The following is a 14,103-nucleotide window of genomic DNA, read 5'->3' as shown; positions in this document are numbered from 1 at the left end:
TTTTGTCACTTCTCCAGAAAGACGTACTGACGCTTCCAACGCCACGCTGTCTATTGATGCTAAATTAATTTCACCGCTGTGTTCTCCAATATATTAAGCACAGGAACGAGAGCATGAACAAGTTCAAGGGCCACTACTGTATTCCTCTTCATCAGCTAGGGCACAGGAGATTCAGATCTCAGTGCGCAAGAGCCGAGGATTGCATATTTATTTCCTTCAAATAACAACAAAGGATGCTACTCGTTTGGTAAGGCTTACGAATGAGCGTGCCAGTTTTGGCGTACCAACTTCCGTCAGGAAACACGGCTCGAGACCCAGCAGAGCGCGCTTTAGTGCAGAAACTGCAGGGATAGGTAAAAAAAACGAAATGTCATTGATGTCACTGCAAAAAAAAAACAAAAACAAATGGGGAACACAAAGCCACAGAAACGAACCCAGACCAATTTCTTCGCTTCTTGTTGCCCTTCGAAGTGAGGCCTTGCTCTGAAAATCTTATTTCACGAATGTGGCTTCGACATCGAGCTCTCGTTTCGGTAGAGGGAATCCAGTGAAGCAATAACTTTTCTCGCTACCCTGTAGACACCAGTGCACAAAAAGCTCTGACTTGGCTTCAAGATGCAAAGGTTTTGGTTTCGTGTGTGACATTTGTTGGCGCTTACATTGTAAGAAAAATGTATTTGTCGGGCGAGTCAAGAACTGACCGATGGAGCACTGAACGCCCGGCTCGGTACACACCACGCTTGCGGCTTCGGCAGCTTTCTCGCCAAATGCCGCGAACTTCCTTGGCTTTCTTTCCTTTCTCGCGCGTAAAAATATAGCTGCTGGGATAGGCGTCTGTTGCACAGCGCGTGGATTTGCTCCAAGAACAGATGCAGTGGTCGCCGGCCAGGCATTTTTTTTTTAGTTTGCGCTGGTTCCCTTTGCGCAGCAGATGTTGTACATTCTCATTTCCGCCGAGGAGGTCGCTCCAGCTTCGTGTTTGCTCAAAAAACATAGTCATGTTGGCTCAGGCCATTAAAAGGCTCAGCTTCGCAGGCAAATCACATGTGTTTATTCTGCTAATTCAACCGATGACACGTATTTGTCGAACAAAAACAAAAATTAGTCGACACTGAGTAACAATTGCGGCTTGCAGTGGAAAAATTTTTATTTGTTTCCCGTTCCTGTAACACAAAGCTGGGCCGCTTCTCCAGCAACCTTTCTTAACGGTACAGTGAAAACACGCATGGCGTTGGCTGTTAGTTTGACGGAAAACCTGTGTCCTGTTCCTATTTAATTATCAAGAGCGAGAGTGGTTCCAAATGGCTACCAGTTGCGAAGCGTGTTTCGTTGTCTTTGAGAGGATGTGAGTATTAATATTTTGACGGACTAGAAGACGACGTGTGCAGTGGCGCGGGCAGGAGTGCTCGCGCCAGGCCATCTGCCATTAACTAATGCTGTAACCATCTTTCATCTCGTCTCATTCATAGGCTTGCCGGCACGTAATAATATATTTACTTTTGTATAACTAATATGTCAAATTCATTGAAAGAAAGTAAACCTGTCACTGGCTAAATCCGAACATGTGTGGCAGGTGATCCACATTTATTGGAGTGTCCCGGTAGCCGCGGTTGGTGAGCCGGTGGAGCGGCCGTCCACGTTGCTGGCCAGGCCGATTGCCGAATGCGTTCCGAGTTGGGCGAGCGAGCTCGTGCTCTGAGCTTCGTCTTCGTCAGCGGCGCTGGCGATGCCAGCGTCGCTACACATGCATGTTGCTCACATTTTCGCTCGTCACGTGGTCCCCGCTTGCCAACCGCGGGCGCATTCGAACGCGCCAGTGACTCCTCTGTTTTACAGCAGAAAGCCCTTATAGGTAGTTCCTCTTCAGTAATCCCTAAACACAAGAATCCCTAAACAACCTTCAGTAATCCCTAAACGCGGGTTGGATGCATCGCTTGCGTGCATGCGCGTCGCCCTACCTTCACTGCTTTCGGCTGCAGGTGTCACGCGCCTCACGTTGCCTCCGTCGTCTTTTAAAGCGAAAGGTTTACTGGCCGCGAACTTGAGATTTCGCTGCGGCGGTGCTCCGGGGAGGCACATGACGTCACAACGCTTGCCTCGCCGCGATTTCTCTCTCCACTAATAGCACCGAGCCACAGGTGTTCCGCCGCTGCGCAGCGCCGCGCCGCGCCTTTCCTGAAAATCTAACTTTCAATTTTCCGTTTTCTCTTTCTTCTTTCTCTCCCTCCTTTATCACTTTCTTTACGGCGCGGTTCAGGTGTCCACCGATATATGTGAGACGGTTACTGTGCCATTTCATTACCTCAAAAACCAAACAAAACAAGTGAGCCGACGGCGTTCATAGAGTTCATTTGTGTTGACAACTTTGCATAGGACGTTCATATTCGCGAAAGGAAAGCCGCACAACCGGCTCCGTGGGCCAGTGGAGACCTCAATCTCGCTGTCATGTACGTGGCGTTGGTGTCCAACTGGAAAAACCTGCTTTGATTGCCTTCCGCACACTGGATAGATAGCGCGCCCTCCCTGCCACCCTGGGAGGTGGCATGCAGTTAATGGTTGATCGCGAGAGATTGACCACCAAATGAACGCTGCGGCCTAGCTGTTGCTGCAGTGCTGCATGTCAGCCACAACGCTGTCAGCGTTAATGCATTCAGGTCACATCTCTCTCTCTCACCACCGCGACATGTACCAAAGAACGAATGAGGCGTCCGCATATCCAGGGAGCAGTTATGCGCCCTTCCTTTGCTCAAAGCCATCGCCGTCTAGAACATCGTCAACGCCAACGCCAACGCCAATGAACACAGTGAACGCCGACATCTTTCGTTTTTTATATCCTGGATTAGCTGAGCTAACCCACATAAATTTTTTTTTGGTCTGGCTCGCGCTCACACATGATCGCATGACTGATCCGTCCCCCGCTTCGGTAGCCGATGACGGAGCTTCGCAGCCACCGCCACATGCTGAAACGCTTCACATGCTAGCGAAATCACTGCCGAGTTCTTCCGCCGTGACGAAGAAACCTATAGCGAGTTTTCGCGGAGACTTTGCCAGAGCGACGATATTCCAACAAGTTAGAAATTTTTCGCTGCGCTCCGCCGCTCAGTCGCTCAATTCGTTCATTCGATTTCATGTGGAACAGAGTCAAGCGGGAACGGGTATATGCTTCGAACCATACTTGCCGCAGTCGAACAGCGTCAGTGCAAGTTCGGTGGCTTCAGAGTGCCGCTTATACTGCTGCGTAGACTGGTTTCATATGGCGCTAGGTATGGAATCCACGGATCAGTGGCGTATGCTATTAGTCCGCAACGAACCATCAAATCCAAGTACAAACGCAGCCACCCTGAAGCAAGCGAGTAAGGTATTCTGAAACTCGCCTCTCAAAGTTTCTATTCAGTAGGCCGACATCGTAACAGTTCTTTCAACGATTACAAAAAGAAAAACAAAAAGATCAAAGTGAAGCAGCAGGCCATAACCAGCGCACCATTTGTTCGGTCTCTATGGCGGACGCACGCACGCAAGCTCGAGTAATATTAATAATAATAATAATAATTGATTTTTAGGGAAAGGAAATGGCGCAGTATCTGTCTCATATATCGGAGGACACCTGAACCGCGCCGTAAGGGAAGGGATAAAAGAGGGAGTGAAAGATGAAATGAAGAAAAGGTGCCGTAGTGGAGGGCTCCGGAACAATTTCGACCACCTGGGGATCTTTAACGTGCACTGACATCGCACAACACACGGGCGACTTAGCGTTTTGCCTCCATAAAAACGCAGCCGCAGCGGTCGGGTTCGAAACCGGGAACTCCGGATCAGTAGCCGAGCGCCCTAACCACTGAGCCACCGCGGCGGGTGCAAGCTCGAGGCGCTTAAATAGTTAGAGCTCATATTCTGTCAATTCCACCAACAAGTTCCTCCGCACTGGCTTGCACTTGGTTTACTGCTGTGCGACTGAATATTTGAATCCTTGTAGAAAACTCGAGTGGCGAACTTCATTCGATTGGAGGACGGCCAGAAATTCAGGACAAGATAGTTTACAGATCTTATCAATGGAACGTCGTGTTGAAAAAAATTGAAAAAATCCGTCCGTCCAAATTAGAATTGGGCGTGTGTCAATAACAGCGACAGGGATCTCTCAAGGCTGTAACTGTGGGCTTCTGAGTGACGTCGCCAATTTTAAGGCGAAAGCATTTATAGGCCCATGACTCGCCAGCGGGGATATTCGGAGAAAAGTATCACACTACAACTGTCAGTCAAACATGGTTGAGATGTCCACCGAGATTTCGAGATCTGAGAGCTACTGCGTCCTTTCCTCAAAACACATGCTTTCGGATTCATCTACGTAAGCAGACAAGTGTCCTCACTGTTGGATAGTAATTAGTAATCAACAATTAGTAATTAGCAATACGTCATTAGTAATAAGTAAATATAATTATAAGTACTACTTACCAATTAGTTAATTTATATTGATCATTCAATCACTTAGTTATTAGTTAATTAATAGTACCAGTGGTTGGTGTATTATGTCGTAACTGAAACGCAGTATACGATAATGCACAGCGCATGCGCTAGGCCCCAGCAGAGAATGCACCTGTGCTTCAGCATACTGCGCATGCGTGTGACGTCATTGATTGGCGCCATCATCGTTAGAGAGGAAAGCTCCCCAGGCAATCTTCCCAGACGCCTCCTTAACGTTGATCTGGAAGGATGCCGCCTAAACGCTCTGCTGTGTCTCCAGCAACCAAGCGCGCGCGCTCTTGAACGTCAGCAAAAGTGTAGTGAAGCGAACAATTGCGTAGTCTTTAATCAACTTATTTACCACACATCAGCGACACAAGGAGCCACATGACGCTAAAGGCTTCCGCTTCACCGCCCCCCCCCCCCCCCCCCCCTGAATGTTTTTCCTTGCGGAGGCTGCTGCTCCGTGAGACCGCGAGTAGAATGGGTCCAGAGCATACCTCCTCGAACACGTCCTGCCCCTAGAAGTGATCCTTTCATCCGGTCACACTAAGTACCTGCTCCCTCGCCAGAGCGCGCCTGTTCAATCGTAGTACCTTTCTTCCACTTTGCTTACAATTCTGTATGCTGTGCGCTATACCTAGTGGTGTGCAAGACGGCATCCAAAGCGTCGTCATGAAGTCAGATGCCCAGCTGTAAGCAGTATCTTAGCAGTTTATTCATCGCTGCTGATAAGTTTTGGACCTTAAGTGCATGGGCACTTCTATGGAATTAAGGAAATTGAGATTGGATTTGAAAATTGGGAAAAGAGGATAATGGCGCACACTTCTTAGAGGGACCGTAAGTCGGCTGAGGCCTGGCTTTTTCGTTGGTGTGCTGGTGACCGGCTTTCAACAGGGGGTCTTGAATAGCACGCATGCACAGAATGTAAGGGGAATAAATTGTTATGTTTTTATTGGAGACAGAGAGAAAATGCACTTGATGATGCAGCTTTTGCGTGAACAGCTAAGGTGGTAGAGTGCTCGCCAGCACAAGGGCCAGGTGCCCTGTCTTAGGTTGGGCCAAAGACTCCATGAACCAAAGGCTGGGTAACGGCAGTGTGCTGGTTGTATGGTGAATGGCGATTCATAGCGACCGTCGGAGAAATTGGCTTTGTGGTCTGGAGAGCTGAAAGACAAAGGAGTTACCCGAAGACGGTGCAGATACACCCTGGCTGGTGTATAAAGAATGGTAAGGTGAATTTTTCGCAGGAAACAAATGGATGAGGTTGGAGACTTCGGGTCGGAGTGATAGAACGATGGGTTCACTATCGCGAAGGTTGTCGTTATGTATGTTGTTGTTCTTTCTTTATCGAAAGGCCTCCAGTCCGGACCACGGGCATGGACTGAGATCGCAGGTTCCCGGTGTAAACTTTCATATTGAATTACTGTTGTTCGTCCTCGACACTCACCATCTATCTAATCTAGTTAATTAAACCAACGGCCATATATTATGGCGAATTGATATCTCAAATTTATTGCTTTATTTCTCATAGCGTGTACAGTTTTGACAGACGCCAAAAATAACATTGCTCTGTTGCTTGGATGCGCTAAGTGGTGACCAGACCTGAACGAGACAACGACTGGACGTGGCGCAACTGAAAAAAAAAATGAAATAAAATTTAAGTCGACACTTGCAACAAGACCAGTGAATGTCACGTTTAGGCCTTGCCACCCCTCAGCGCATTCACGCAACAGAGCAACAACGCAATACCATCGAGCCTCCTTTCTCGCTTTAATAAGAATCACACGTGTATGTAGCCTGCGGTGGAACTAATGGCGAACTTTCAACAGAAGTAAAATGAAACTGAAACGAACTAGAACCGTTATTGCATCTCGATGACGTTGCGGATGGGAATTGGAATTCACTGAAATTTAGACAAATACAATTATCTAGGTGAAAAGGGCTAATAACTACACACGAGGTCTCATGACTGGACGACCGACACCATGCATTCCACAGTTTTGACGTAACACAATTGAAAATGTCAAAGGCAGAATACAACAAGGTAAAAAAAGAGAATAACCAGAAATATGTTCACCTGAGAAAATAAAAGAACATGCACAAAGTAAAAATGCTCAACAACAAGAAGAAATTTAACGACTCTGCAGTGGCTACCAGCATAAGCTGTTTTCCACATAATTCAAGGAAAATATATTGGCTTGTTTTCAGATGGCATACAGAAACGAGAAGTTCTCAGTGCGGTATGTCATATCTGGATCAAGGTTCAACAGTTTAGGATTTACCTAAATGAACAATTGTGTTCCATTCTTAGTCCTACTCGTACAATTAGATTTATGATTTTTGATTAACGTTCCAAATCGACTCAGATTATGAAGACGCCGTATTGAAGGCATTCGGCAAGTTCGACCACGTGGGGCTTTTTAAAGCGCACGGAAAAACGCTAAGGCGCCCGTGTGCTGTGCGATGTCAGTGCACGTTAAAGAACCCCAGGTGGTCGAAATTATTCCGGAGCCCTCCACTACGGCACCTATTTCTTCCTTTCTTCTTTCACTCCCTCCCTTATCCCTTCCCTTAAGGCACGGTTCAGGTGTCCAAGGATATATGAGACAGATACTGCGCCATTTCCTTTCCCCCTAAAAAAGCCAATTATTGACATCGCACAGTGCTCGGGCCTCTAAAGTTTCGCCTTCATCAAAATTGGACCGCCATGGCCGGGATCCAACGCGTGTCTTTCGGGTCAGCAGCCGAGCGCTGTAACAACTTAGCCACCACGGTGGCTCCTCGATTTAGTTTGATGAAATCGTTATTCCTTTAAATATTAAACCTTTAAAACTTTAAACTTTCAATCAGTATCTTCAGTCTCTGACAGTCGTATCTGGTCAGAGGCTGACAAGCGCCTGACAGGCTACCAAGCATCAACAATAGAATTCTTTCAATTTTGTGCTGGCAGTCTATGAAGTTCGTCAAGAGTGCTTTCTGTAAGCCGTGGTAGCTGAGAGTAAGTGAACCTAAATGTTCTGCTTGAGACTGTACTGATATAGTTGATGTAGTTGTTGTTTAACTTTATGCTCATAATATTCTTGATTTATGCTCTGGAGCCTACTTTTTGAAGCTGCAATGTGAATTTTTTGGTTCCCAAACATACTTAGGATAGTATCGTATTCGTCGGAAAGAAACTGAATCGTGCTTGAATGTCATGGCTCGTTTTCAGTAGTTGTGTCACATTGTAAAGTTTGGCAATGAGGATTACGATGAGTGTTACCTTTCCATGTGGAATTTTTCTGTTTAATCTGTTCTCAATATTTGAGTTTACAGTTTTTGGTACGAAAGTTGAATGCATTCACCCACAGAATTTACGATTATTTACCAGTATTTGCAAACAGTGCATGTTCTATACATGCGTCTTAACGCAGTCTGCTACGACGGGCTAAACACAATAATTTATGTACAGTCTGTCAAAACTATACAGGCCAAAGGGTCTTCTGAGCCCTGCAGCGCGGCTCCCCTTGCATACTTAGTGACCCTAATCTCACGAAGACGGGAGGAGCTTGAACCTTCAACTCTCCCAAACTGAGGCTTGTCAAATGTGCTAAATAACCTCGCTACACGGCCTGTAAGCAAACCCCTTGGGCTGTATGTTTGTGACAAAGATTGTACATTCCGCATCGCCAAGGATCATCTAATACGCATGTATTCGACCACAAAGTAGTGAGGAGCAAACACAAAGCCTGCTCGAATTGAAGTTTATGCTGACAAAAAGCTTCTTCATTTCTTATTAATGCCTCAATCTAATTGTTTTAGCATCAAAGAACAGGAATGACTTTGCTTACCTTTACAGATTGGGAAACACAAGTGAGCATGGCGTGGAATGCAACATCGTGGATTGCAGCTCTGTCGCTGGTCCTGTCAACACCGGGTGCCTGCTTGGCGTTTCCTGACGGCGCACCTGGCTACGTTTGTGACGACATGCTTCCCTTTCACCAGGGATCCCAGCAGCTCAACGGGAGCGACTCCCCTTACCAGTTTGTGCAGGAGAAAGCGGCGTTTCAGCCCAATGATTCTATAACGGGTACTCGGGCACAAACTTCTTTACTTGCTCTTTATTAACGCTCAGGAACGTTAAAACAATTGTTACTAGAAATGCTGTCCGCTGCTGAGTAAGATTCGCTGGCGAAACTGGGGGCGTAATCATAGAAGCTCTGTCGATAAGCCAGTATAATCAGGCATATGGAAAGCACGTGAAACAAAGATTCCCCCAGTGAATGCTTGAACGGACGAAAGTTCATATGGTACATAATCCACGAAGTGCGAAAGAGCGTTGCTTCCAACATGAAAAGCCGAAGCCACACAATACTTGCTTAATGAGGGAGTACAACAACGGTATCTTTTTGTAATACAGCACTCTTATCAGACCGAATGTAGCCACTTTGATCGGCACCGCATTATCCCCATGCGAAGTCACAGTGTTTAAGCTGCATCTTTGAGTTCGTCTCTACAGACAGCTTATGTAAGGCACTAATTTTAAATCTCCTTGTTCATTCATCGATTTCTGTATTCGGGTTCTAGATGAAGGGTGCTGCAGGTATATTTACTCACTGTAACTTCTTTTACGGTGGATAAACTTAAGCTTCGCCCATGGAAATCCAGCATGACGGTTAGAATGACGAACGAATGCCGGCGAATTCGATTTTATATATTCAGAATTGAAATTTAAGGATGGAACAAGAAAATTAACGTAGTGTGAGAGTTAAGAAAAAGTAACAATAAAATAATCCGCAGTAGCAGCATAATGAATGCTAAGATAATGAAACTTGGCAAAAATAATTCAGAGAAGTTGTAGTTACTGAAAATTTTAAAAGGTTCCGAAAAAGCAATTTTCCAACTTATATGAATTTATGTTGTTACACATTTGTACCATTCAATTAATAAAAAAATCTTAGACATTTCTTGGGAAATGTATCTTTCTTTTGTAAAAAAAACTTTCTTCTTTGCATTACTTACGCCAAGTTTCATTCATATAGCTTTCACTATAATGTGGCGACCCTCACATCGCGCTTTGGCCATAGGCCACAACTCGCTTCGCTTGCGGCTCCCGTCAATGAAATAGACACCAGACCTCGCAGTGGATGCATTACAAGAGTTCGCAGTCCTACAATGTCGAGCTGGCTGGTCCTCGCCATAGTTCCGACAGTACCACTGCTACGATATATTTATCTATACCCCACCTTAACGCGTCGGCACTGGCTATTCAGAGCTGAGCGTTGCTGCCTGAAAGCTTACAGTAATTTCTGGTGGTCTCGGAAACACGCGAAGGAGGGTGTGGGAAGCGAGACGCAATTTGTCTTCTGCTGCTATCGACGCTCCAAAAGCGACATCACTTGCGCACATGAAGTGCGCCATTGGGTGCTGTATGTTGCAGCTCATGTCTACGCTTCTGCTTAATAGGTTGGTGCCTATGTCAGCAACTTAAGCAGGCACACGCAAGCCAGCAGCTCGGTATTGGGAGTGCTGGTTTGACAAAATTACAGAAAAGAAATGAAGAGAATGATTTTGCGAGGAAAAATTTACATTCGTTGCCGCGGAACCCAACTGTCGCCTGAGTACAGGCGCAGTTTTCCTTTACCGTGCACCTTAATGCTTTCATACTCTAATATATGTCCTGCATTTAATCCCAGGCCTTTCAAACAATATTTTCCGTGCAGTGACCCTGTTCTCAAAAAGCGCGTACTTCAGGGGCTTCATGGTGAAAGCCCTCGACGAGCACGACAACCAAGTGGGCCACTTTCAACGTGGCGCCATCTACAAGCCTGTGGAGGACTGCTCTGCCGCTACGCACGTGAACAAGCACAAGAAAAACGTCGTCAAAATGCTCTGGAAGGCACCTGCCAGCACGGAAGGAAAAGTGCACTTCATGTGAGTTCGCCAAAACGCCCACAGGACAATGATTGCGTCAGGCATACTTCTCTTAGAGTCTTTAGCGTTACCACATGTAGATGGGTTTGTTCCAGTGTGGCCAGATAAGGGCAGCAATAAATGTACCATTACCTTTTTAGTGCGAGACACTACTTCACGAGGCTAAACCGGCTCACCGGTTTGGGTGAAGCTTGACGTGAGGGTGACCTTGGGGAAGCCATAAATATGTCCATAAAATATTGCCGCGAGAGGAATTCAAATCCGCGGCAGTGCGAACAGATCAGCTTCGCTGGCCACTGCACTCGAGCATTATGCTATCGCCAAAGCTGATCACGCCTCGTGTTAAGCTGCAACACACTCTTGCGCTGTGCACTCACGCCGCCTTGTTCAACTAATGCTAACATCAAAACTCCGTTTTAAGCTATGTGGCCGTACTGGGAGAGAGAAGTGTGTTGCATGCCTTGGCGAGAACAACGTTGTGGCACTGGAGCATAGGCCACCGGAGTATATTAGGGAAATTGCATTTGAAGATGAAACAGTTGCAGACGCGCATAAATGGCTCCCTGGGTCAACGGTAACCTCATTCGCGCTTTAAAGCACGCTGCAGTGGTGCCCAGCTGCAAAAAACTGCTTCCGCGCAATATTTGACACAATGATGCTAAATCGCCAGCCGATTTTTTTGTTTTCATGAAAGCATTTGATGGGCAAATGTGTAGGAATAAATTAATTGCACTTACATTTAAAAGAAAGACTGTGGTTTTTCATTCAGGTAAAGTCATACATTGCAAAAGGTGCAGAACGTCGCTTTGGTGATTTCGCCAAATCGCTTGTTTGCATGTCTGCAGAAGGAAATATAAAATTTCGTGGATGCAAAACATTTCATCAATAGTTTCATGCATACTTTTTGTTGGAAGCACTACAAAATAAATTTTAGATCCCAAATTTTCGCACTATAAAAGTCGCAAACAGTGTTGAAACACTATTGTGCAATGCGTTTCAATAAGGGCAACTGTTAGGGCAGTAATGAGACAAGGATCAATAAGAACTTGAGGCTGCAATTTTTTCTGAGTATTAAACTTCCCTTTTTACCGTCTTCCGCCTAAATTCCTACATCTAGACCGTTCGCGTGATTTCTATTTAGGCATTGGAAGTTATATAAAATTCGAAAAATGGCTCAATTTTACAAAGGTTTAAAAAACCGCAACACTGTCGTTCATCTTTACATTTCAACTGGAAGACCTCTAGTTCCTAGTAATTTTATACTAATAAAAATGGCTGCATTGTATTGTTTCTAAACTATGAACTTATAGGCTTAATGAATACAATATTTCGTTCAGTTTCCATTACTGGATATTTTCTGTTAAAAAGATTAACGGTGATCGATTCGACTTAGAACTGAGTACATGTGATTAAATTTTTTTAGCATATTGCCATGATTTCAGAATGTTTTTCGGCGTGTGTGGTAATTTTTTCCACAAACTTTGCAGCGTTTCTTGCAAGTCTAAGTCGCATTCCTTCGTGCGAACACAGTTTTCATTATATTTAACAATTTCATTGAGGATGAAGTAAGTTCATCGCACCTTGATTGTCATTCTTAACTGAACTAACCGACATATATCAATATATCTGCTTTTACCTGCTCATAGGGAATCTTACGTAGTGTGCGAAGCGTATTCGTTAGAACTATGCGAAATTTATCACTGTTTACTGATTCTTGCTGATTCGTAAAACTCAGCTATTACTGAGCTGAGCCTGCTTTTTAAATCACAGCGCAACGACAAGTGGCAGCGTTGAAGGATGTAGATAGATAACATTGCAATTGCCTTTGAATCAGGGTGGTGGTAAGCCCCACCTTTTCGAATGGAATAAACCTTGATTTATTTATATCGTAATTTTTCCCTTCAAGTTGAATATTAGATTTTTGCCTTTATAAACCATTTTCTTTCCAGGTTTTAAGGTACAATATTTTAATACCTGAAGCGACAGCTCGGGTGACTTAAACATTCTTCTTTCACTCTACCAGCTTCCGGATATTCTTTGTCTCCTCTGTGCTGCTGGTTCCTAAATTTTGCTTCCTGCATGCATAAAAGCCCGAGCTTCCGAAATGCTGGTCATGTCATATTTGCCATCTGCATATATATCGTTTTACAGTCTACGAGAGCATGACGATTGTTTTCTATGCTGCTTTCGCATGGTAAACAAATATCAGCTCTCGGTTCATACTTAAATGGTACATGTAACTTTAGGACAGAATTAGTGCAGAATGGGTAAGTGAACATAAGCGGATTAATGATATCCTAGCCGAATTATAGAATAAATGGGCACGGGCTGGTCATTTACTGCGAATGCAAGATGACTTATGATACCAAAAGAAGGCAAGCCTAGCAAGTGGCAGCAGATTGTTAGGTGCACGGAGGAGATTAAGAACTTTGCCCGAATAAGGTGGCAGTAGAATTTCAAAGGTCGTCCGTTTCTTCGAGGATGGTTCACAAACTCCTCTAGTGTCGTTCGGCTTGGAAGATGGACAGGAGGCGAACTTGTAGATGATGTCAGCATAGCATATATTTACAACATACATATACTGAGAGTTAAACTGGAAAAAGCAGAACTGAATTTACAAAAGAACAAACATTGCGCTACTTTACTCATCGACCCGGCGGGTTAGAGCCTAAATAGCATCACGTTACATGCTAAGCATGGAGCCCCAGCTCAGACTGGACTCGACTGCATCCGTTTACATGCGCTTTTAAGCACTTGATTAACAAAGGACTAAGGGCGGTCATTTTCAGTGGCCCGCCCTAAGCATCAATTCTCCAATCAAACATAACATGAAAGATGGGGACAACCCCTTGGGTTGGGCTTAGCCTCTAACCCAGAGTCTTGTTAACAACACAAACTAAAAAAAAACAAATACGCCACCACTCTCTCTCAAGTGAGAGTATCCACACGCTCTCCCTTCGGAGCTAATCCTTGCCTCAGGCATACCGCCACCCACCTTCGGTCCGCGTCGCCCGTCAGCAACAAAGGCGGGGGCGAAAGGGTCCACGGTGCTGCCGCGCTACCGACGATGGGACACAGCTAATATGCATGAAGGGGTTTGTCTGCCGCTCCGAGAAACCAGATTAAGGATCGCCCCTGTCTTCCCACATTCCTGGTGAGCACTGCCTGTCCGCCATGACAGGTGTCCTTCACGGCCCTCCTGGGAATACACTTTTGTTCACGAGGCCCGGCGGGACGCTGCTGTTGCCTTCCCGGCGAAGCCCACGTCGTGGGGGAGGGGGGCAGTGGACCGTGCGTCAAGCGACCGTACCGTTTTCGTTCCCCGTACGCACTCGGGGGCTCTCGCTTATACTGGGGAACGGTTTCCGCGTGTGCCGGCGTCCCACTTCCTGCAAAGGTGTGCAGCTGGAAAAGAGGGGCGGCCTTACACGCCCCCTCTAAGAGTATAAACCGAGCTTGCGTTCAGCTCGTTTATGCTTACTAACAAAGATGCCGCAACACTTTCACATTACAAGTGCCAGATCTCCGGGGGCACAGTTTCTCCTGGGTACTCGACACTTCGAGAACCAAAGCAAAGAAACAATCAATAAAATAAACTAAAGCGCAACATTGGTGCAAGCTGCTGTACAATCCACTGAATGGGCAGCAACATCATGCACTGCGCAGAGTGCACATTCGAAGCACACACAAAGCCACATTGTTCATCACTGTTCACATGTCTGCGCACAACAC

The 14,103-nt window shown here is 45.7% G+C and overlaps 1 protein-coding gene across 2 annotated transcripts in view; it reads left to right on the top strand.

Annotated features, from left to right (window-relative positions):
• Positions 1-14,103, top strand: part of LOC144094974 (putative defense protein) — a 34,000-nt gene that overhangs the window by 7,020 nt on the left and 12,877 nt on the right. For both annotated transcript variants that reach the window (XM_077628826.1, XM_077628827.1), the window contains exons 2-3: positions 8,297-8,527; positions 10,161-10,371. In XM_077628826.1, the coding sequence (XP_077484952.1) occupies positions 8,317-8,527; positions 10,161-10,371 (422 nt within the window). In that variant the 5' untranslated portion in view covers positions 8,297-8,316. The remainder of the gene's footprint in view (positions 1-8,296; positions 8,528-10,160; positions 10,372-14,103) is intronic.

Source organism: Amblyomma americanum, chromosome 6 (assembly GCF_052857255.1).
Source record: "Amblyomma americanum isolate KBUSLIRL-KWMA chromosome 6, ASM5285725v1, whole genome shotgun sequence".
Lineage (NCBI taxonomy): Eukaryota > Metazoa > Arthropoda > Arachnida > Ixodida > Ixodidae > Amblyomma > Amblyomma americanum.
Note: the sequence above shows the minus strand (reverse complement) of the source record. Positions and strands in the feature narration are given on the sequence as shown.